The following is a 22,718-nucleotide window of genomic DNA, read 5'->3' on the forward strand; positions in this document are numbered from 1 at the left end:
TGTATTTCACTGTTTTTGTTCTTTAATTCAGTCTTTACAACAACTGAACATACTATACCATCTTAAAAGCCTTCAACAGTAAAGAGACAAACAGTACGTCTCGTCATGGTTACACTATGTTACGTACAGTACACAGAAAGACAAACAGAAAAACTTCAGATTTGGCATATCAACAAGAGCCCAGCTTCTTAAGCTCAGGGCGTAAGGCAGTGAATTTAAGGATCAATTTAGGCCATTTTTTTTTTTTTAATTCTTACATTTTGGCATATTCATACAGGGTGGATACAGTCAGTGCATTTTTCCGAGATTCACATTAACTGTTTATGCAGAACAGCTTTAGAAGACAGCACCATAATAATCGTTCACAGGCCACTGTGTGAGACATGGACACTATTTTGGATTAGGGTCACATCTCTTATTGGTCTAAACAACTCTCCATACATTAATTCAGACTCCATGTATCAAGAGGTTACCGCAGCAGGTGGAGACGGCTGAAGGTGATTCGATTTTTTGACAGATTTCATCGTCAGTGGTCATTTCATCTGTGGCGAAGCTTTAAAAAAGACTTCACAATGGATTCCATAGTGTCAGGACCATCGGGGGTACGGCAACGGTATGTTAGCTTATGTTTACAGAGAGAACAGCTTTCTGAAGTCACAAGTCAAGATTAACCATTATCATATGTTTGTATTAAAATCTTTTGTACAGGCTGACAGTGTAATGACTCTACAGTACGATAAGGTGCCGACAAGAAGTGGAAGCTGTAAGTATGTGTTTCACACTGACAGTGTAGGTGAGACGATACAGCAAGCTAAAAAGAAGTCTACAAAAAGGCAAACATGTACTTACAGGCAGGGTTGGTCATTTTCAAAAACTAGCATGATTTTGAAAGTAGCATTCCCTCAGTGCTTTGTCTTCATCGACCCCCTCCCCTCTGTGCTCCCTCAAAAGCCACGCCCCTCACTTACTAACCTCAGCTCATCGCTTGCATTGTGTAGAAACTACGTCGTCTCATTTCTCATTCAGCGGAAAGTAAACACTAAACTTTATCATAACACATGTTAAAAACTGTGTGACTATTTTACTACTCACAACAGCCAATGACAAACTCCTTCATCGGTGACAAGCTTTGAGTGTGGGCTAGAGCACGCAAGGGTTAGAGAATGAGCAGGGAGACAGGGAGGCATCTGATTGGTTCATCAGATTGGTACCTCGTGGCAGACATTGGTCAAAGTTTTTACAGGCTTACATCTGCTACAGATGACGGATTTTCTTCATTCCTTTTTCAGAGAACATGAGTTATTAATGTCTGTCAGGACCTAAAGACAATTTCAACCTAAATCTTAAAAAAAAGTGCATCTGGAGGTAATTACCAACCCTGCCTTTTTAAAGTGTTATTTTTTTCCAATCTGGTCTCACTAAAACCGAACTGTACAACAACTGCAAGAACACTGATTTCATAGACCAACTTTCTACACTTGAAGCTGCTCCTATTGACAACCCAAAATGGGTCAGCTCCTCTTCTTTTCTTTTTTTTTTCTCATTGCACAAACTGAGAAAATCATGTATGTAAGATCAAGTGTTGGCAGAAATGTTTCAACCCTTCGCTTGTAAAATAGGACCTTGAAGAGAGGGCAGAGTTGAAAAAAAAAAATGCAACGCAGCAATTTTTCCATGTAGTTCAACGTTCCAGTGAACACATAAGTTAGAGAAAGAATGATTTGTCGTAGTGCTTTTGTAACAAATGGAACATTATATGTATAAAGATATATGTATAAAGCACATGTATCAAGTACGTTAGCAAACAAACACTTAATGCTTAAGAGTTTTTTTGTCTCTCTTCCAAGAGGAATCCATGAAACCAACAGATAATGTGCAATATATATTTCGTTCTTCTTCATCTATTTTTTTTTTTTTTTTTTAAATGACAAACTGCACACACAAGTACACCAGTGAGCGGGGGAAGCCGTGCTGATGTGTGGACGGCCAGTCAACTCGTCTGCCACAAGGGATCTTTTTGAGGCCAGGATCCAAAATAAAGGAAAATTTTCTTAGTGCACTTCAATCATGGAGGAATGAAAACCACATCAGATTAAGATTTTCACATAACAGAATAAAAAATAATGTTATTTAGGTACTAAAATTGCAATGTGATGCAATTATATATAGACAAAGGACTTAAAAAGGGACTGAAAGGTTTTAGAAAAATCCCTATTCCCTTAATTTTATAACAACAACGGTGTCAGTGTAACATATTTTTCTCCTATAAACAATGCAATTTAATTCTAATGTTGGAGGCTTGAAGTTAAATCAGAGCAAATCAATGTTTCTCCAAAGCTGATAATCATTTTCTCGACCTTGACTGAGTTCAGCAACACTTTCATTGATGGTCATTCAAAGGCAACTACAGAAGTTCAACATGCTCAATTGATAACACTGAGCTCTGTGGTTGAACTCTTTCTGTCATGGTCACTTTGTCGATCAAGTTAGTTTTATATCACAAGTCCCTTTTGCACAATATTTCCATTGCATGCAAACGGGAGTAATCTCTTCTGTGTGTTGAACTTGAAAATTGTGTGTTGAAAAAAATAAAGAAGACAGATCTTAGCATTGCCTAAGTCTGCCTCACAGGACTGAACCATCTTTGTTTGTACTTTACAGTAGGTATAAAGAGAACACGTCCATGATCAGTTCTTACAGAAGCACCATCATAATCTCTGGGGCTCAGACTGACTTGAATCAGTTAGCCTTCAGTCTATATGACTGCTGCTCGTTAACAATACAAAGCACAGTCAATATGTCCAGTTAAAAATGATTCAACAGTCTGACGCTGGGTAATGCTACATGTTTTTTCAAATGTGCAATGAAAAAGCGACATATAAGCACCAGAGCCCGACCGATTAATCGGCCGGCCAATAATATCGGCTGATATTAGTGTATCAAGTGACTATCGGTATCGGCTGATGTTATCGCAGATATGCGCTGATATTACTAGATCTATCCACCAGTCAAATAGCATTTCATTTGAGTTTCATTGAATGACACTAGCAGTTCTTTTACACCAGCAGAGGGCGCTATATGGATTAAAACAAGCATTATCACTCTCCAGAGTGTCAAGAGGTGATGCACGTCCATGTGCAGTTACTTTCCTGTTGTGTTTGATAACTGCATTTGAGGGATCAATGCAATAAATGTGTATATCTATATCTATCTCGGACATTGATCTAAGAAAGTTATCGGCCAATATATCAGTATTGGCTGTTTTTTCTTTATAATATTGATATCTGTATCTGCCCCGAAAATCCAATATCGGTCTGGAACTGATAAGCACACTACTTTACATGATATTTACTTTATTATGTTAGTGCTGCACAGCTGCCTGTGATCTGCAGAGCTCAGATTGAGTGTGTGGTTATTGAGCTAAACATGCATCAATAATCGTACCATCAACTACAGATTTCAGCAACACAGATGAAAAGTTTCTTCTTGAAAAAAGAAAACGTATGATTACATTACCATCCCTGTCTTTGGTCTGTGATCAGGACTGATTCTTATGGACCAAACAGCTGATCAGATCCCAGCTCTTTGCCTCAGCTTCAGAAATATGTTTTAGTCTTTACATCTGTAACAGTTTCCTCCTGTCCTCAGGTGCTGTAACATCAATCCTACAGCATGCCGTTGGACATGTTGCTGTTCTGCCAGCGCAGGCAGGTGGTCTTGGAATGCTTGTAGAGGTGTGACGACTGACTGAAGCGCTTTCCACATTTGAGACATGCGTAGGGCTTCTCTCCTGTGTGGACTCTGATGTGTTTCTTACAGTCAGTTAGGGTTAGGAAGGTTTTGCAGCAGATCTTACAGGCGTACTTCCGCGCTCCTTCCACCACCAGGACGTTATGCTCCGACAGAGCCTTCTTGCACTTGGACAGGACGTCGGCTGAGGCTCGGGTCAGCTGAGGGGGGAGGGAGGTGGGCCTGCCGCTGTTCATCTCATACCCACCATTCTTGTTTAGAAGCAGAGGGTTTGCCAGGCTTGAGGAGGAAGAGGCGGCGTCCTGGAGAACACCGCTTACTCCTTCGTCTCCTCCCATGCCAGTGTTCATTTTGGGGGCGATACGCCTGTAGCCTGGGTAACCCATAGAAGCCGAACTCGCTCCTCCAGCGCCTCGAGAGGGTCGCCCGAAGGAGTGAAGCCCCAGACTAGAGTGCTGAAAGTCCAAACTGAAGGGATCCATCCCTCCACTACCACTCCCTCCACTCGCTCTTGGGTTCCCTAAACCATCATGCAGAGGACGGAGGAATAAAGAATCTGCTTGTAGGTTGTCTCCAAATCCGTTCCGACTCTCAGCACCAAGCGGACCTGACTGCAGGAGAGAAGAAGAAGTAGAGCCAGATGGCCCAGCAGATTCCTGTCTGAGCAGGAAGTGATGTGTTACCGCATCACCGGTGGTTGTGTTTGGAAGTTCATCCTCTCCAACAACCATCCCAGCACTGGCACTTCCAAAATCCTTAGGGCTGAGAAAGTTAGAAATACTAAAACCAGATTTGCTAACCAGTCCACTATTACATCCATAGCCGCCTCTCCCTCCGCTGCCTCCTCCCATGCTGTTCTTAAGGAGAAGCTGGGAGCTGGGTTGCAGCAGCGAGTCAGAGCTGTGTTGGGGTTCGGATGTGAAGCTGCGGTCGCTGCTCTCTGGGCTAAGCTCCGCCTTCTCGTCCTCCTCCCGGCATCCAGGCTCAGCTGGGTCACTGCCTTCAGCCTGCGATGTTACATCACTGATTTCATCCGTCGGCTCTGGTGAACTAAGCGGCTCTCGTTTAACCACCACCTACATAAAACAGAAGAGGAGTTTCAATCAAAGCTAAAGGAGATTTCTAAAAAGTCAATGTGCATTCAGGACAGCAGCTAAACTACAGCAGCGTGGTTTGCTCCTGCATGTGTTAAATTCTTACATGAATGTCAATGAGTTTCCTTTAAGAACCACAGATCATTTTTGTTTACTTCGGTTGTTTTTTTTAAATATGATGTTCAGCCTACGCAAACTTCAAAAAAAAAAAAACTACAGACCTTCAGCCGTATTTTAACTCAACGCTTCCACAAACAAATGAAGAGTGTGGTCTGTGGTGCATTCAGGATTTTCAAGTCATTTTGTCGTTAAAGTTATATTTATGTCTGTTACAGAGAGCAGAGGAGGTGACACTGTTTAAATTGCGGAAATACATTTGCAATATGTTGGTTCCTAAACACGTTTTTCTGCAATTTAGACAGTGTGCATGAGTTTGCTTGCAAAATTTGGTAATTAAAATGACCCCAAATTGGATTACTATATAGTATACATTTGTTGCCATGGTATTGAAACAGGTATCGATATTGTTTGATTATTACCAGTAATGTGTTATTCAAATTCTGGTATGGTGACAACCCTATTCTTCCCCAGCACACACAAACAATCTAAGGAGACGTGACACATTCAAATTAGGATTTGTCACTTGCACAGCTTGGCATGGAGACTTCCACATTTTAGCACTTATCTAGAATAATCACACATTAAGCCATTCATAAGTCTACATAAAGTGATATAATCCACTGTTGGACCAAATAGTGTCTCATTATTTACAATGTACTCCTTTGCCAATCTGCATAAGAGTCATTGGATCCTTTGATTTGGCAAGATGTTTGTTACGGCTAACCTCAAGTCAAACCATTTGAGTCAGTAAGGCTCTGCTCTGAGGATTCAGTAGTTCTAAACAGTGGCATGAGGTCAGAATATGAGATTTGTCAACAATAAACCTGAGTGGTGGGGGAACGTTTTGGAAATACTACATGGAAAACTTGAGTAATATTTTTCTTTTCTTCTGTTCTAGTAACAGCAAATTATTAAAATGTTGTTTGATGAGTCTTAAAAAGAGTAAGTAAGCCGGTCAAAATCAACAAATCAAGCCACACCTTTACCTTCAGTTCCTGTTCCTCAGCCTCGTCCTCCTCTGTCCCTGATTTGATCTTCACCCCTGCTCTGATGTCCTGGTGGCCCTGGTCTTCCATGTCCTCCTCCTTGCTCACACCTCCCTGCATTCTCCCCAAATCCTCCCCCTCGCAGCGTCCGCTATCCGACTGGCTGGGCATCTGAGGATCATCTTGGGCCCCTATCCCTACTAGACCAGTGATAGCGCCATCCTTTTTGGAGTCATCCCCCATCTTGTGTGAGTCTGGTGAGAGGAGCCCTCCTTCCTCACGGTCTGCATTCCCTGCTCCTTCACCTAACAGCCCCATGTTAGGGGCGGAGGGGCGCTGTCTCTGCCTTGGTCTCTCCTCTGACAGGCCCAGGGCTAGAGAGGGCTTGCGTTTGTGCAAGCGTCTGATTGGGAAGGAGGCTCGCTGTTCAACTCTATTGCCGCCAACATTTCCAACTCCGTCCTCCTCCATCCCACCTAGAGCTGAGCTCACCAAGCTGAGCCCCAGCTGCTGCAGGAGGAAGGAGCGCTGCATCTTCGATGTGGCAGCGTTTGCACTGAGGTTGGCATTAGCTGCTAGAGTGGGGTTCACTGCCGCATCTGCTACTTGCTGCTGCTGCTGCTGTCTGTGCCTCTGCTGCTCCTGCTGAGCGTGGTGATGGAGGGTTCTGTCGGAGGGGGGAGACATGGGAAGGGTGCGTGTCGTCAGGTAGTGTTTACAGGCCTTGACAACATTGTTTAAGTGCAGATGTGAGGCTGCAAGGAGAATATCCATGACATTGCTCTCCCCGAGCATCAGTGTGGAGGTGTACATCATGTCCACTAGAGCAGCAAAAGCTTCAGCTGTCACCACCTGCAGAGGCACAAGAGCAGGATTAATCTAGATGGCACAGTTTCAAAAGATAGCTAAAGAAAGTTTTAACACTTTAATACTTTCCTCGCTTTTAACGTAAAACATTTACTCTCTCTTAAGATCCTGTCTCTTGTTTTGAACAGCATCACACTCAAAGCCATAAACATTAAAGTAACATCATCATCCTTTGCCTCATTTACAAATCATTTTCCGTTCCTAACCTCGCTGTCCAGCTGGATCATGTTCATGCTAGCGTCTCCCTCTGCAACGGTGAACAGGGCCCTGAAGTGAGTGCTGCAGGCTGCCAGCACCGAGCGGTGGGCCTTGAAGTGTCGGCTGCCCACCACGATGACACAATCGCACAGCTGACCGTGGACGCGTTGATAGTTGAGCTGCTGGAAGATCTGATCGAAGTGGCCTGGGAAATCCATGGTCCTGAAACAGCAGGGGGTGAACGGTTGGACAGAGGAGAGATATTTTTTTTAAATATTGTTACACTGCAACATTAAGAGATCAGACATTTACCCTTTAAGATTTCTAATCTTTTAACTTACAGATTTTCTTATAGTTAGAACAGCTGCAACTTTAGAGAGTGTCATAATAAAAAGGCCTTTAAAGAGAGTATGGATGGAGGAGGGTATTACACAAGATAAAGTAGTTAATTTGGGCCAGATGTGTTTAAGGGCAAGTAAATGATCCAACTTGAACACTGACAAAAAGTCACAAGTTGTAGTTCTACAAATAAAGAACTACAAAACTGTCAGTGAGAGTAGTTAATGTCCCAGAAAGCAATGTTTATCATCTTTAATTTGAAGTTACAGGCTTCCTATTAACTTGCAATTTGGCGAATCCAGCTGTGTGCAGATGCTTAAGCTTCATATCTATCTAACTTTACAGAAGTACACAGTGTGCTTTACATTGCAATACCGTTCACAAGATACATATTAGAGAGTAGGCTAGCAATTCAGGATGGGCTAAAACAGGGTTGTTTTTTTTTTGTAAATCTATTATAACTACCTAAAACTGCAAATATTTAGCATTACGTTATCATGATGAGAGATGCAGTAATGAATAACTTTACCTTGAATTATCCGAAGGAACGAAGGCAAATTAGAGGCAGAAACGGGGCCTCGACAAGACACAGACAAGGCTAAAGTTAGCTGGCTACTGACCAGAAAATAGCCAAGGTAGCCACAGCAGAGATAGCAGCTAGCATCCGGGTCCCCTCAACCCCGCTCCACTTATCTGCGACGAGCGTCTCCCATCAAATGCCGCTTTAGGTCGCAAACATCTCTGCTGCTGCTGCTGCTGCTGCTGCGTCCCACATCTTTTCGCGGTCCCTACTTGCCTGATAATTCACTCGCATGTGATGGGGTTGGCAGTGAGGGCGGAAGCTGGCAGTGATGTGAGGTCACACACGGTAGCTGTTTGTCCGTTTGTCTCGAGCGCGCGCAAGGGACACGTCTGTCACGGTAACTATGGGAGACGACAACGGTCGCCCCGGGAGACAAGGTCAGAAATCATCACCGCTGGCGAAGCAAATGCAGATTTGTAATCCAATTCATTTTGTTATGCTTTCTAGTTAATTGTCACGCCTCAGACGGATTATTACCAGCCAGACTCACAGGGTGGCGCTGTGCTGTGATACGTGTTCATGACCTGGACTAGGTAAAAGGCTGCAGTATGTGTTTTTTACCACAGGATGTCGCTGGCTGCCACCTGAGCCGGTGTTGTGACGAGAAATGCGCCCCTGCCAAACAATGCATGCATCTCGCGGAAGTGTTAAAAAAAAAAAAATCTTATTTCTGGGGGCAGATCTGTGATTACTCCTTTGACTGGTTTATAAATTATTTCAAATATTTTTTTCTTATCTCTGGAAAAAAATGAAATCTAGCAGGATTGCTAGAAAGATTAGTGTTGACTTATTGAAATTCTTTTCTGGCCCTTGTTGAATTTTATTTTGTCCTTGCTCCAGTTTGTTGTCTGCTTACATTTTCCTGATGTTTTTCTTTTGGAAAAGTTAGATTTTTATTTATTTATTTTTATGTAATAATCCCCCCTAGTCTTGATTTATGTTTGAATTAACTTGTTCCTGTGTATTTTGCTGTTGTATGTTCATCCTCTTTAAGAGTTTGTATAAACATGTTTTTGTAAATGTTAAATGTGTCAATAAAGTCGGTAATAAATAAATAAAAATAAAAATAAATCTGTGATTACAAAGTATGTAAAGTATATAATTAATAAAGTTAAGTTTACTTATTATTCTGTATACTCAACAAAAGGCGTGTTTTCGTTAACCTGCGTTAATATGACCTGCAGTGTTTGACTCTGAAGTGTCTGCAGAGTAAATTAAATGGATGCAAAATACGGCAGCATAGTATTTTAAAGGGAGATGCAAAATTTGGCAGTGTAGAAATTGTGTCTGCCATATTCTGTCCTGTCCTGGCATGCATTTCTTGGCACAAAACCCAATGTACCAAATATATAGCACAAAATATCAAGATAATGCCCTAAAATCCAATAGTTTCCACATGTCGAAACTTATTCCGCGTCTCTCTGTATTCAGAGTTTGAATTTATATATTTTTATGATATTATTCTCCAACTTAGATTTGGAAATTGGAATGGAAAAAAATATATAACTTGTCAAAAATCCGTATGTCTTCGAGCGAGTGTTTTCAGAGTGGGCTGTGTTTTGGCGAAGCCGGAAATGGATAGAGTGAAACCTCTTGCGTCATAAGGACACTCATGACAACAAGTATGGCTGCCTCCTGCTCGTTAGTGTGTTGTGGAGAGGAGAGCGATTCCAATAAAGCTGTGATTGGTAAGTATCCAACACTTTGTTATTATAAAAACATTTAGAGGAATATTGTTTAGTTAATCTCGCCAGTTAAAGTACCGTCCTGTACATCTTCTCTATTATAATCAGCTTTCTTGTATTAAACACGTGGGCATTTATGCATTAACAGTGTATAAATAAAAGTCGATATAAAGTGTCTTTATGTCTCTATAAGATCCTATTTCAGAGTTACATTAAGCATATGTTTTCTATGTATTTGATGCTTCCATTGTTGTCTCAATTATCTCATTATGGCATCATGTGTCTCTGACATGTTTGTGATTGTGTTTCTCATTCTCACAGTTCGCTTTTCAAACGGAAACGTCAACAATGCAAACAGTTTGGATTTCACGATGTACAAAAACGCAGATGAAAACAACCCCAGGAAGAAGAGCAGACGGATAGTGGTGAGAAAGGAGAAAAAGATGCCTACCTTCATCTCTCCACTAGCTGAAGATGATCTGTTTATCTTTGTTGGTTTGACACAGTGGTATGCATTTCTCTTCCTAGGTTGCAGAATCAGACAGACTCTCCTATGTTGGAAATAATTTTGGAGTAGGGTCCATGAAATGCAACAACCTTTGCAAGTACGTTTTTTAACATATTGCAAGATATTGTGCTTACGGGTTGCCATCACTGTGAGTGTGAGTAAATACAGTATACTTTTGGTGTCTCCCTTTAGATATTATGTAGGAGTGTTGAACAAGCAGACCATGCAGATGGAGGTGCACAGTGCTCAGCTGTTCAACATGCAGCCTGTCATACCAGGTAAAATAAAATAATCAAGCATGTTTTGATTATAATGCTGAATTTACCATAAATCTCATGTAGCTGCCTATGACGAGTCTTTATAACTACAGTTACTTGTTACAATCAAAACATAATAATCTTTAGAATGACTTTTTATGAACTGCTATTTGTTTTTCAAACCATAAGAATGAAATGTATGACAATATATTTTCTTCTCAGGAGAGGAAACAGATACGGCCACTGCTCTGGATACGACACAGACCTACAGAGACAAGGCAGGCCTTCCCTGTGTTTCACACAATAACAGAACACATGGCTCAATCAACCACAATCTTAAGTATTAATGTTTAAAATCTTATGTTCCATTCTCACCTTAGGTCGACTCTTTGATTGAGGCGTTTGGCACCAACAAACAGAAGCGAGCCCTGAGCTCCCGAAGGCTGAACCAGGTGGGCAGCGACACGCTGAATCAAGCCGTGGCTAAAGCTGCCAGCAGCGTGATCGATCAGAAGGGCCTGGAAGGTAAGGCACACACTCAGACGCTTTGAAATGATCACAAAGTAAAGTCAATTGAGGGTCGCTTAGAGCACCTGTGAGGAGTTTTTTGCTAGCTACAACATAAGATCTCTGTTACAAGTTATATTTGAGCAAAAAATTGATGTGCAAACATGAATAAATAAAAAGTTTAACATTAACAAAACACATTTTTCCGTCGGCAAGTCGGGCATCTAAGTGTTTTCTGAGTTTCCAAGTTGTTGTTCCGACTTCAACACGTGCTCATGTGCGTGTTATGACTCGGAAACTCATTTTTTTCCGATGTGTCCCACCCCACATGAATGCACCAGGCGACCCACAAGATTAAACAAAACCACCAGCAGCCAGATTGATTATTTCGGTGATGCTCATTATTAAAACCCGTGAATGCTGTCGTAGGGTAGCTGTCAGATGAGACGGTTGAGCACCATGTTAAAACAGACTTTGTTTACATTTTCGACGGGACAGATTATCAGTAAGTGACGTGTTTGACTTTTAAAAAAGACACTTAGTGAGGTCAAAAAACACTACTATCACATGTACAGGACAAGATCAGCAAAGAATAAAGGGTAGCACGGTCCTCAGGGGGAGGACAACATGGACACAGGAGCTTTAATGAAAAACTAAAAGATGTCAGGCTGACCCTGAACACTTGGTTACTTTTTGTCTCATCATTTTCATTTCTTTCCTTCTCTCTCCCCTTAGCTCTACAACAGGAAGTGGCTGACTCCCAGGAAGACATCGCGCTCCACCTCCCACCTTGCTCTAAAGAAGCTGACAGAGCTGAGAACGTCTACCTCTTCGACGATCGTATCCTTTTGTCTTGTGTGCGATCCAAATAAGAGATTAAAGGAACTTTAGATGCTGAAGCAAATGGAATAGGCGGCGTTAAACATGTTCATCTGAGGCAGTTTGTTCTGGTCACCTTCCTTAATCGATATCTGTAGTCCTGAGTCCAGCAGAGTTTGAAGCTTTGGAACAGGGTGGATCCAAGATGGCAGCACTCACCTCAGAGGAGCTGAAGAAGATGAGGGATGAAGGAGGGTATGCTGAAAAAGACACTCACACTTTGACGTTTGAAGCTACTTTTTTTTTTTTTGTCCTTGTGTTCTTATATTGGTTTCTACCGTTTTGATTTAGGTGCTTAAGTGTTTTGAAGTTCCTGGAGAACCTGCCGGCTGCAGGTGAAGCCAGAGAGAAAACGGCCCGCTGCGCCTTCTACCTCTCTCTGCTCCTCAAACTGGCACGGCAAAGAAGCATCACGCGCAAGTGTGAGTAACCGTCTCCGCTTCCATCGTACATTAGTCTTTCAAATGGTTTATTTTGGGGCTTTTTATGCCTTTTTAGTTTCGACAGGACAGTGGATAGAGTCAGAAACCAGGGATTTAAGCCTGGGCCCATTTGCTACACAGGGGGCGAGCGCACCAACCACTAGGCCACTGGCACCCTGATCGTTAGTTAATGTCTCTGCTGGACAGGCTGTTCACGTTTTCTGTCTACTTTCACAGTTGGCCAGGAGGACGGCTGCCCTCGCGTCATTCAGGGCAAACTGTTCAGAACGTTCACAGCGGAGAGTTTCAAAGACGGCAGGTATGATGGTGACGGAGATGTCCCCACTCATTGTTCATTTCCTTGTCTCATCACCGTGGCGATGTTGGGACTTTGATACTGTTGATAGAGTTTTAACTTTAGATATAAAATCCATGGTGATTGCTTTTAATGTTGCATTCCAGATGTGATTTTCTGGTGCAGTGTTTTGCAGATACATTTGTTCTTGCCCTGGTTTAATTTACACAGTGGAGTTATTTGGCTTCTAAGTCTACTTCTTTTTCTTTTCTTCATTGTACCTTTCCTGTTTAGGATCCACAACATGGTGTCTTCATCGATGAAGGTCAAATTAGCAGCCTTTTCTCTCGCCCTGCTGCTGCATATGGGGCACATGACCGCCGACCTCACATTACTGCACCGGGACCTGGGAGTCACCGAGGCGAGGTAAGAGGAGAGCGCTAAAAGGGGGAGGGGTCAAAGATGAACATAGCAGCAGGGACTGATTCTTTTTTTTTTGTTGTTGTTGCTCAAACAGGATGATTGAAATCGCAAAGTCAATGGGCCTGACTCTATCAAAGCCGGCCCGATGGAAGGCGGCGGAGGACGAACACAGACACGCCTCTCTGGTTCTACCTCTGGTCAAATATGATCAGTTCATGGAGAGACGCAAACGCAAGAAAATGCGCTGAAGATAACATCTGACTGAGAGTGGAGGAAAATGCCATAAATAAGGATTGTTCATTAAAACATTTTGTAGACAAATAAAGTGGTGAGCTTTTGTTTTAATGAATGCTTGCTGTGCAGGGTACAAATAAAAAAAGAAGCAGAAAACGTCAAAACGTGTAGGCACATTTGTAGACGGCACATATTGCACACTGAACATCATTTTGCCTCCTGGAACCGCTCGTAACCGGGTGAGTCTGTGCGGTTGTTTAAAGTTCTCTCTCACTAATGTCAAAGAGAGCTTTTAGTGCATCCCATGGAGGACGGGATTCAAAAACACAGACTCAGCAGGAAACAGCAGCTCGCTCTGTGCAAGAGGCAGAAGCTTAAGTTTGGCTTTATATTTTAGTTTTTTTTTTTTTTTGCATAAGCACCTCACACTGTTACAATTCGTCCCTAGCTACAATCGTTGATTTATAAAAAAAAGTCAACCAAGGCACAGCTTTACGTAACATGATGGTAGCATGGCAGCTACCGTGACATGGTTCAAGCTGTCGTCTCTGAAGCCTTAAACTCCTGTTAGGATTCATAAATGTGCACTTCCTATCCAAGGAGTCTCAGAAGCAAACTAATAACACCACAGAAGTCAACAGCTCTGTACATGAAATCTGCATTTAAAAGAACATTTTAGTTAAAGCTTTAGATTGGAAATGTAAGAGGGTGATTTTTTTTTTCCACCCTCCAGCTTCACTTAATTGTATGAATGCAGAGGAATATTTATCATTAAAATTACAAAAGAATGATTTTAGATTTACAAAATGTGCGAGCCCAGCACTCTGGAAAGTGGATGTCCTGTTTAGTGGTTATTCTCAGAGTAACCTCCTGCTTCTTGGAGCGGTTACTCCACCTCACCAGGAGGGAATCACTTCAGGAAGATCTTCTCTGAGGAAGGTCAGAGCGCTTCAAATGTTTTGATTTAAACTCAGTCAAAAGTTTTTAAAAGTCCTTTAAAATGGGTTTCTATGTGCTTGCCAGCGTTCACAGAATGGAGCAGAACATGCTGCCATTGTGGCAACCGCTTTCCACAGTGGCGCTGATCCTGGTTGTCATGGAAATCCCAAGTCGTGAGGGATATTGCGATGAGGAGAGGCCTGACGGGGAGCTGGCCAGTGGACGAGGGGGAGGGTTTTCCAAAACCCAGGGAGGAGCAGATGTACAGCTTTAAAAAAAAAAGAAGATAAGCATAAATCATGAGAAGTTCTGATGTCAGACCTTCAACAACTGTCCACTAGTGTGTCCACTTACAGGCAGCATATACAAGTTGTGCAAATCCCCTTTTAATTGGTGAGATTTTATACCACATTCAAGCAAAACATTCTTAAAGGAAAAATGTTTAAGATATCTTCCTAATTAAATCATGATATGACCTGTATCATCAGACATTAAGGAAACATGCTATGTTGAAGTGATGGCTTCTCTGACAACATGCAGCAGCCAGTGTGTCCTCCTCCTGAGATTATATTCTGGTCCTGAATGGTCTTTTTTTAAACCACAGAAGGTAGGCGGCTTTAAGGCAACCCCCACACAGCAAATTTGGACTTCCTTTTGGTTTACAAAATATGAGACCAGCAGGAGTTGCAGCGATGGAAGCGGGCAAGCAAACTGGTTCAGATAGAACTTATTCTACCCGACCTACAAAGCCTCTGCATGTTTCTAATAAGCTCCACGAGCAGAAACGTGCTCAAACTAGGATCATTATTGGAGATGCTTTTTGAAAAATGGAGAGAGGTTAGAACACAGAAAGGTTTACAGACTGATGCAGAGCTGGATAAACACTGAAGCTTCAGTGTCTGCAACACATCAACCTGAGAGCATCGACTCTAGAGAGGAGGGGGCGGGGGGAAACAGCTCTCTGCAATGTTTTGAATTTGGACTGCAGTACCCATTTTAAACACTAGGTGTCAGTAAATGTCAGATATCGTAATGAAAGGAGCAATATGTAACTCTGAGGTGTTTTTTTCACATTTTTATCCATGTAGTGTACGGTTACTAGCCACCTAGCAAAGCTGGTCAAACAGTCACCCTCCTTTCAGCTCTCTAACGATGCCTGACAGATAAATACCCGACACATTGGCTGCTTCATGCTTTGCTTAATGTTCTACAGGTAGAAGCTCAGCATTTCCATGAAACATTACATGCACATTAGTTCACCTCTTTTAATGCAACGCTAAAAGTTTGCTGAAACTCGGCATAGGACTCCAAAGCCAATGATGTGTTGCTTGCAGGTATGTATGATAAGTGCGTTAAGTGTGAGGACAGCAGAGAGAAAGCAGAGACCATAAAGCTCCTGCTGGGCTTTGAATCTCTGGCTCTTTCCTCTGGTTGCCTAGTTACCTGTTATTGTGCCTTAGAACACTGTTGTTGCGCAGCACACAGCTGTCATTGCCAGGATCCATATGTAGCAACATTTTCTTGTTCCCAGGGTGGCCCTGGAACAAGAGATTGTCGTGGACGACCCCTTTTACCGGACCCAGCACAGCAATGCCACAGCCCTGTGCTGGTTGCACACGGTTACGCAACACCTAAAATGAGAAGTGATGTCATAATATTCCATTACAGATATGATCATAATAATAATAACAAGAAAAAGCACACTCAAGAACAAAGCATAAAACCAAAAAATAACCAAAACTACAAAAACATCCATACAGCGATAAAACCAACAACAAACATAATGAACTCAAACTCCAAGCTCATGTCTCCGTCAGTCTCACCTTAATGTCGACGCTGCCAGAGACTTGGATCCCATAACCACGGTTTCCGACCACATCATTCTCCACAATCTGCCCGTTCCCAGTAAAAGTGACTCCATGGCCACAGTTTTTATAGATGCCGTTACCGCGAAGCTCCACTCGGCAGTCCTTCTCCACAGTGACACCGCCTCGAGCGTTTTCGAGAATGCAGTTTGTAACCAGCCGGGTCAGCTGACTGCTCTGCAGCACGGCGACGCCGGTGCCGCGGTTACCGTTTACCAGGTTGGCGAAAACATTTAGGGGTTCACTGCTCTTCACATAGAGACCAACCGCTGCAGGGAGGAAGAAGAAAGACGAAGAGAATCAGCAACAAGAGGGGAGTAACTTAGTGTGGAGACTGTGCTGTTTTTAACAGGTCAAAGACTTACCTCCATTGTAGTTTATGCAGTTGCTCTCCACGAGGGCCACACTGATGGAACGACGCGCAGAGTGTCGCTCATCCTCACTGTCCAGATCACTCTCCCATGCAAACAGTTCGCCCTCTTCATTCAAGTTCTCCTGCCCTTCTCTGCCTTCTCCCTCCACCCCCCTCCTCTCCCCGCTGCCGTCCTCTCCCCCGATCCTCTCCTGCCCGGCCCAGTTCCCCTCCCTGGCATCCATATTCTCTGGGTCCTTCCTGCAGAACACGGCCAGCCCATACATGCAGTTATGGGTAACGTAGTTTCCCAGGAGCTGCGGGAGGCTGGACGACATAACCCACACGCCGCAGCCTTTGTTACCTGAAGGATTAGATCAAAAGGTGAGTTGTTTTTTTTTTAATCAAGATGAATGTATGATGCTGTAACTTATCAGGCTGAAAATACATACAGTAGACATGGTTTCCCTCTATAAGACCACGGCCCCTCTCTCCCACCACAACGCCGTCTGAGTATCCGTAACAGATGTAGTTGTTCCTCAAGATTGGGTCACCTCCTCTTCGGATGTCTACACCTCCCCACTGGTTCTCTTTGATCACGTTTTCTGGAATTACATTTTTTACATGTTAAAAAAAATAAATAACCAAACAACAAATGGCGCTTTAACTTTTTGTTAGTGGCTCTTGAAATGAGGGGGGGGGGGCAAAGAACATATTTTATTATGTAGTATGTTGATGTTGAATAGCAGACGGTACAGATACTGTAGAAACGCACCGCTTATCATTCCTCTTCCATTCTCGTTGATAGCAATTCCCGCCGCTTGGCCCTGGAAGATGTGATTCCCACTGAGGAGAAAAGTGAAGTGAAAATGAGTGGATGAGAACAAACACAGGACAGAAACACCTGGCTAGGTTGGCTTGTATATATTATCTAAAGCACCCTGAGAAATCACAACATGACATACATTTCACTGCTTAAATCACTGCTTCACTTTAAGGGAAGAATATGCGACTTTTTGATCCAGTAGATGTCGCCCCTTGAGCGCCAGCATGAAACTAAAACAACTCATGCTGCATTGTTGTGTTAGCATGCTAATGCTAGCGCTCTTTATTTTGATCAGATACGGCTCAGACAGCATCACAGACAGCGGGACTCAGGAGTCACACCCATTGTAGACAGTCATGACTCACACACTTATTTTCAGAGGATATACTTGAGTTCTGCTACATTTATGTGTAAAATGTTGCACATTCAGTCTTTAACATGTTGGGTTATGTATGGCAGCAAAACGTGAACTGAACTACAGCAGTAAAGGGATGGTGATTTATTTGAGTGTATTATCAAGGCATATGACACTCCATTACTGCATGTTACATGTTGAGAAGAGTTCCACACAAGAGAAATTGAACATCTTTCCACAGGTTTTTGTCCAGGTTACAGTAAATAAAGCACAGGTGTGAAAAGTAAAATGAAGGATGGCTGCATTCCATTCAGCTGCCTCAGTGGCAGGACCCTGGTTTGGGGATTTCTAGCGAACAGCAGTTGTGGAATGGCTTACAGGGAAACATCTGCTTTTCTGTTATGAGTCAAAAAATCCAATTGTAGTGATGGTTTTGAAAAAATACTTTTTAAAATCTGATGCATTAAGAAACTATTTGCTACATTCTCAAATGAACTAGTTTTCATCCTGGCAAAGAAAAACTCAACATGGGATACCAACAAAAATGATTACAATCCAAATGCTACTGTGGGAAAAGGAGGTACTTGACTTTTTTTTTTTGGGGTAGGTTGGATGTTTCTTGAGTCTTACCCACCTGACCACAGGATTCCCACTGAAGAGAATATACACGCCTGCCTCCTTGTTGTTGAAGATCTGGTTGCTCCGAATTGAACCTTTTCCATTGCCAAGGACAACAACCCCGGACCGCAAACCACTGTGGATTTTATTACACTGTGGAATGAAGGACAGAAAAAGAGGGCAAAACATTTGTATGAAAGAACAAAAACTGTAAAAAAAAATATATATATATATATATATATATATATATATATATATGGACATGGTGTCTTCTTCTCATTGAGTTTTACTTAATTGAAGCCAAAATACCCTCAAGATTTTCTATCTCCATTTGTCAACAGAACCTTCAATCATAACTTTACATCCATTTTATTCATTGTATATAGGACGTCTAGCCATGGTTAATTTGCAGTCCTTGTCCCTGGTTAGGCTTTTAGGAAATAACACACATGATACAACACATTACAAATAAAACTAAACTTTTCAGAAAGGTGAACAGCTGGGCATGACTCAGCATCATAAGAACTAACTATGATGACAGAAAGAAACCATATTTAAGACAAAATGTATGTGATGTGTATTTTAATTTTAAAGTCTGCCCCATCGGTTAACATGGAGGAGGCGGGGTTTATGACCTTAATTGTTGCTAGTAAGCATGGGAAGGTCTAAATCTTTTGGCTTCACTTCTCTCCTGCTCTTGTGCTGTCCATTTTATTTAAAGTATTAGTAGAAGCAAACTATGAGCAGTAACATTTTGCAATGTTCATACTGTTACAAATACACAAGTTTGCTTTTTAACATCACATATTTTTAAATGTAAATGCCTTTATTTAGTCAGAAAGTGGATAGAGCAGAACATCGGGAGAGAGAGTGGCTGTGGAATGACATGCAGGAAAGGGGCCGCAGGTCGGATTTGAACCTGAACTATTGCGCCGTATATGGGGCGCAACCTCACCACTAGGCAATCAGCGTTGCCTGTAAGTAAATCACTTTTAACATGTTTCAGGAAACTAACCATGAGATGCAAATAAAATTTGTTTCAACATTATTTTGTCAAACATGGAAATCGCTTCGTTCTTTTTAAACATTTCACTTCAATAAACGATGGCTCAGCCTTACCACGATGATCGGGTAAGCCCCTTTTCGGATGTCCAGACCCGCCTCCCCATTGGAGTGGATGTTGTTTTCTGCGATGAGGCCCTGAGCAGAGAGGCGAAGGAACACGCCCGAGGCCCGGCACTCACACACCTCGTTTCTCAGCATCACTATCTGAAGGAGGTGAGCGAAAAACAAGGGCAGCTCAGGTAACACTGAATGGCAAACTACTAATTAATTAGTCATGATCTGAGCTACTTCTTCACTTGATACAGCACTCAAATATGCACCCCGCCTTAAATTTAAAAGTTAAATGTGTTAAGATTAATTAAAAGTGACATTGATTATTCTGAAAAAGGTTCATTTGATTTGATTTACTGTGGAGTTCTGGATGCAGCGCACAGCATAGTTCAGCCCACGGAGAATGTTGCCTTCCAGGCGAGCTTGTCCGTAGTTAGACAAATGCACACCACCCTTCCCTTCCCGTAAGAGGCAGCGTCTGAGGATGCAGCCAAGAGTGGATGCTGCCAACATCTGAGCCACTGGGTCCCTGTCTAATTCCTGCTGAAGGGTGAGGGGTTCAGGGGTCACAGATGGGGGGTCTGGGGAGGAGGCCAGTGGCAGAGAGCCCTCCGGCCGAGGTTTGAGCAAATGGGAAAGGCCATGGTGGTCACACTGGAGTTTGTAATCCACTGTACATGAGTTTTTGGCGTTATTTCCTCCTCCTTCTCTATTCTCCTCCTCTCCCTCGCTGCGTTCACCATCACTCCAGCATTCTTCAATCACTGTGCCTTGACACACAGGGTCTATCCCAGCCCTCCTCTGAAAGTCTTCTAGGCTCACTGGCTCCTTTTTGTCATTAGCTCCAAGTTGCTTGCGCCCAGCATTGGAGCCGGCAAACGGAGGGCAATTGAAACTCCCGGACATGCCACAAGATGGGAACGTCCTAGCCAGAGCCGCCAAGTGTTTACAAGCCCAGTTCCTTTCTGAAACCGGAGGTCCTTCAACGGTCACTGAAGCCGTGTCGCTTCCCGAGAAGTCGCAGCTGTCAAATAAACTGAGGACGACGCCCACCAAGTGGGCGGAGCTGCCTCTTGAGAAGGAGCAGAAGCGAGCCTGGCAGGTTCCTGGGCCGCGGATTTGCAACTGGGCCCCCTCGAAGTTGCAGTTATCAAGTTGGACGTGGCCCCATGATGTCTGGAGCAAATAGAGAAGTGAAAATTGATGTAGATTCAGCAAGGATATCAACAAGTAAAATAAGACCTCACTCTAGTATACATAAGACTTCATGCATGGCCAGGTTAATTAAAACACCACATGAGAATGAGTGCTTTTTTACTTATCATTAGCACTGTTGCAAATTGAAAGAATCGGTCGTGCTGATATTCAGAAAGGCAGAACCTCAAGAGTGATATAGGATTCATAAAACTGGAAAATCAGCATTTCGTAGTCAAAAGTAAAACAGAACAACAGATTTATCCTTTTTTTTGGTTTATTTAAAAATGTGTTTGGGCCCATCAGTGCAACACAAGTGTGTTTCTACACCTTACTTCAGACTAGCTTATTCTATTATGTATTTTTATCTGTAAGTTTCTCGTGAAATAGCATATTGCCAATTGCTTTTGGTGCTCCTGTGTGATTCAAAGCTGAATTAAAATGGACTATTTGCTGTAATGGTAATGAACAGTTTATTGAGAGGAGGAGTGATACACACAGTAAAAAAAAGTCCCAGTGCTGTAGCCCTTATGGAATGACTGCTGGCCATTCACACGCCTTAGTCTGAACTAACTGTTGAGTAGTGCTTCTAGTAGTAAAGTTTTTCTTCACCTTGTAGACCACAGTGGAGAACCAGGGTGGCATGAACACCAGGTTGCAGAGCCTGGCGGTGGGGCACTGCTGCTCCATGCACACCAGAAGAGCCACCTCTCCCAGTCGTCCCAGCCCGACCAGCTCCACAGGCATCTTCAGCACCACCTCAGCCTGCTCCTCGTACACTCCCGGATGGAGAACCACACGGTCATACGGCCCCACCGCTCCGAGGGCCCCGCGCAGCGTCTCAAACTCCAACCCGGGTCCCACGTGCCAAACCCTGCGGTCTTTGCGACGACGGAAGAAGAGCAGACAGGCAGAGGACTGGAGCTCTGGTCCGTTTTGAGTCCAGGTCCTGGTGGCCATGGCGTGCTGCTTCAGGGCCTCTCTCCAGGACGGGGGCTCCAGGTGTGGCTGACTGGGCCAGTTGGGGTGTCGGCACTCGGGGCAGCGGAGGCACAGTTGCCTCCAGCGGGTGTTATCGAGAGAGATGACGAGCTCCCGCCAGGTACGGCACACCTGGCAGCAGCGGCCCAGGTCAGGGAGAGGAAGGTAGGCTAAGATAACCCTCCAGAGCTCTACGGGGAGGCTGCCCACCTCCATGGCAGCGCAGACACCGGCTGGGGAGCACCGTGACGGGAGGGGCACCTGGAAACAGTCGAACACACATAACAGGAAACCCCTCGCGCCAACAATTATACAACAACAATACAGATAAACATGCACACAACATGGGCTTTGAATGATAAAGCACACGTTTTAAGTATGCTACAGTAGTTAGCTGTTGCTACCACTTGCAAGCTTTTGTCGTTTCAGCAGGAAAACAGCACTTAGCGAAAAATACATTGTTGCAATTTCCTCCAGTTTAGGTCGTTATCTTACGTATACTGACTGTACAATTGTGGTGAGCGTTTTAACGACGTCACGTAACAACATACCACATCACAACGCACTGTAAACAGCATCGTAAACGTAATTAAAAAAAAGAGGAAGCCTTACCTCGTTAAAAGCTCGCCATAGTTGGATACATCAACACATGTCTGCTCCAGCTTCAGATAGGCATCGTGTCTGTCTTTCTATCTTTACATGTCTGCGATAGCGACTTGTGCAGACTCGCTGCTTGCAGAGTTCATAACATCGCCTGGTGAGTGCTGATGTGCCATCGAAATGGAGTTCAGCTGCTTGCTTCCAGTTTGCAGCTTTACATGCACCACGAAACACAACCAGAGAGAGAGAGAGAGAGAGACAGAGAGAGAGAGAGAGCTGGTCTGTCTTCCGCCTCCAAAAAAGTGGGTATTAACCTATGGACTGCCGAGCTGGTGTTTTTTTAACTGCTTAAATAAAGATGCTATATGAGTGTGTTTAAATGTGATGCTGGAGAAAGCATCCACATCTTAATTCTCACATCTGTGCATCCAGCTCTGATTCAGTCTTTCACTATACACTTTCATTTTGGTCCAAGTTTCCTCCATCTCATCTCCATCCTCTTTACATCTTAAAGAGGACATATTGTACACATTTTCCACCTATTAAAACAGCCCCCTGTGGTATTAAATGAAACATCTGTGCTGTGCTGTGGTCAAAATATAACATGAATCAAGCCCCAGAGGAGGTTTGTGACCCTGTATAAACCAGCTCTCTTAGTGATTGTCTTTGCTTTTGTGGAAGCTTTCAATTTCCCTTCAAATAACAATTTAAAAAAAGGTTTCATC

General features: G+C 43.2%; 3 protein-coding genes across 5 annotated transcripts; 1 reads left to right on the forward strand and 2 right to left on the reverse strand.

Annotated features, from left to right (window-relative positions):
• On the reverse strand, window positions 1-8,426 carry LOC109989950 (zinc finger and BTB domain-containing protein 5). Of its 3 annotated transcripts, none has more exons than XM_065958923.1 (4): window positions 7,975-8,426; window positions 7,024-7,237; window positions 5,945-6,802; window positions 1-4,826 (listed from the first exon to the last, which is right to left on the reverse strand). In XM_065958923.1, exons 1-4 carry the CDS (start codon window positions 8,016-8,018, stop codon window positions 3,666-3,668), a joined length of 2,277 nt encoding a protein of 758 aa, XP_065814995.1. In that variant the 5' UTR covers window positions 8,019-8,426; the 3' UTR covers window positions 1-3,665. The 3 variants fall into 3 exon arrangements, with proteins under 3 accessions (XP_065814995.1, XP_065814998.1, XP_065814999.1); XM_065958926.1 differs by having other exon boundaries at window positions 5,951-6,802; window positions 7,975-8,425; XM_065958927.1 differs by having other exon boundaries at window positions 7,884-8,425.
• Window positions 8,427-8,429: 3 nt separating this feature from the next.
• On the forward strand, window positions 8,430-13,239 carry polr1e (RNA polymerase I subunit E). Its single transcript, XM_020641862.3, has 12 exons — window positions 8,430-9,625; window positions 9,944-10,047; window positions 10,151-10,227; window positions 10,323-10,408; window positions 10,610-10,665; window positions 10,768-10,912; window positions 11,630-11,734; window positions 11,872-11,968; window positions 12,065-12,195; window positions 12,433-12,514; window positions 12,785-12,916; window positions 13,008-13,239. The coding sequence occupies exons 1-12, from the start codon at window positions 9,550-9,552 to the stop codon at window positions 13,159-13,161; spliced, it is 1,245 nt and encodes a 414-aa protein (XP_020497518.1). The 5' UTR covers window positions 8,430-9,549; the 3' UTR covers window positions 13,162-13,239.
• On the reverse strand, window positions 13,235-22,242 carry fbxo10 (F-box protein 10). The gene is made up of 11 exons (XM_020641860.3): window positions 22,006-22,242; window positions 21,025-21,654; window positions 19,576-20,394; window positions 19,222-19,371; window positions 18,119-18,255; window positions 17,079-17,149; window positions 16,756-16,908; window positions 16,317-16,667; window positions 15,910-16,220; window positions 15,530-15,717; window positions 13,235-14,354 (listed from the first exon to the last, which is right to left on the reverse strand). The coding sequence occupies exons 2-11, from the start codon at window positions 21,607-21,609 to the stop codon at window positions 14,174-14,176; spliced, it is 2,946 nt and encodes a 981-aa protein (XP_020497516.2). The 5' UTR covers window positions 21,610-21,654; window positions 22,006-22,242; the 3' UTR covers window positions 13,235-14,173.
• Window positions 22,243-22,718: the final 476 nt, after the last annotated feature.

This window comes from Labrus bergylta, chromosome 1 (genome assembly GCF_963930695.1).
Source record: "Labrus bergylta chromosome 1, fLabBer1.1, whole genome shotgun sequence".
Taxonomy (NCBI): Eukaryota; Metazoa; Chordata; class Actinopteri; order Labriformes; family Labridae; genus Labrus; species Labrus bergylta.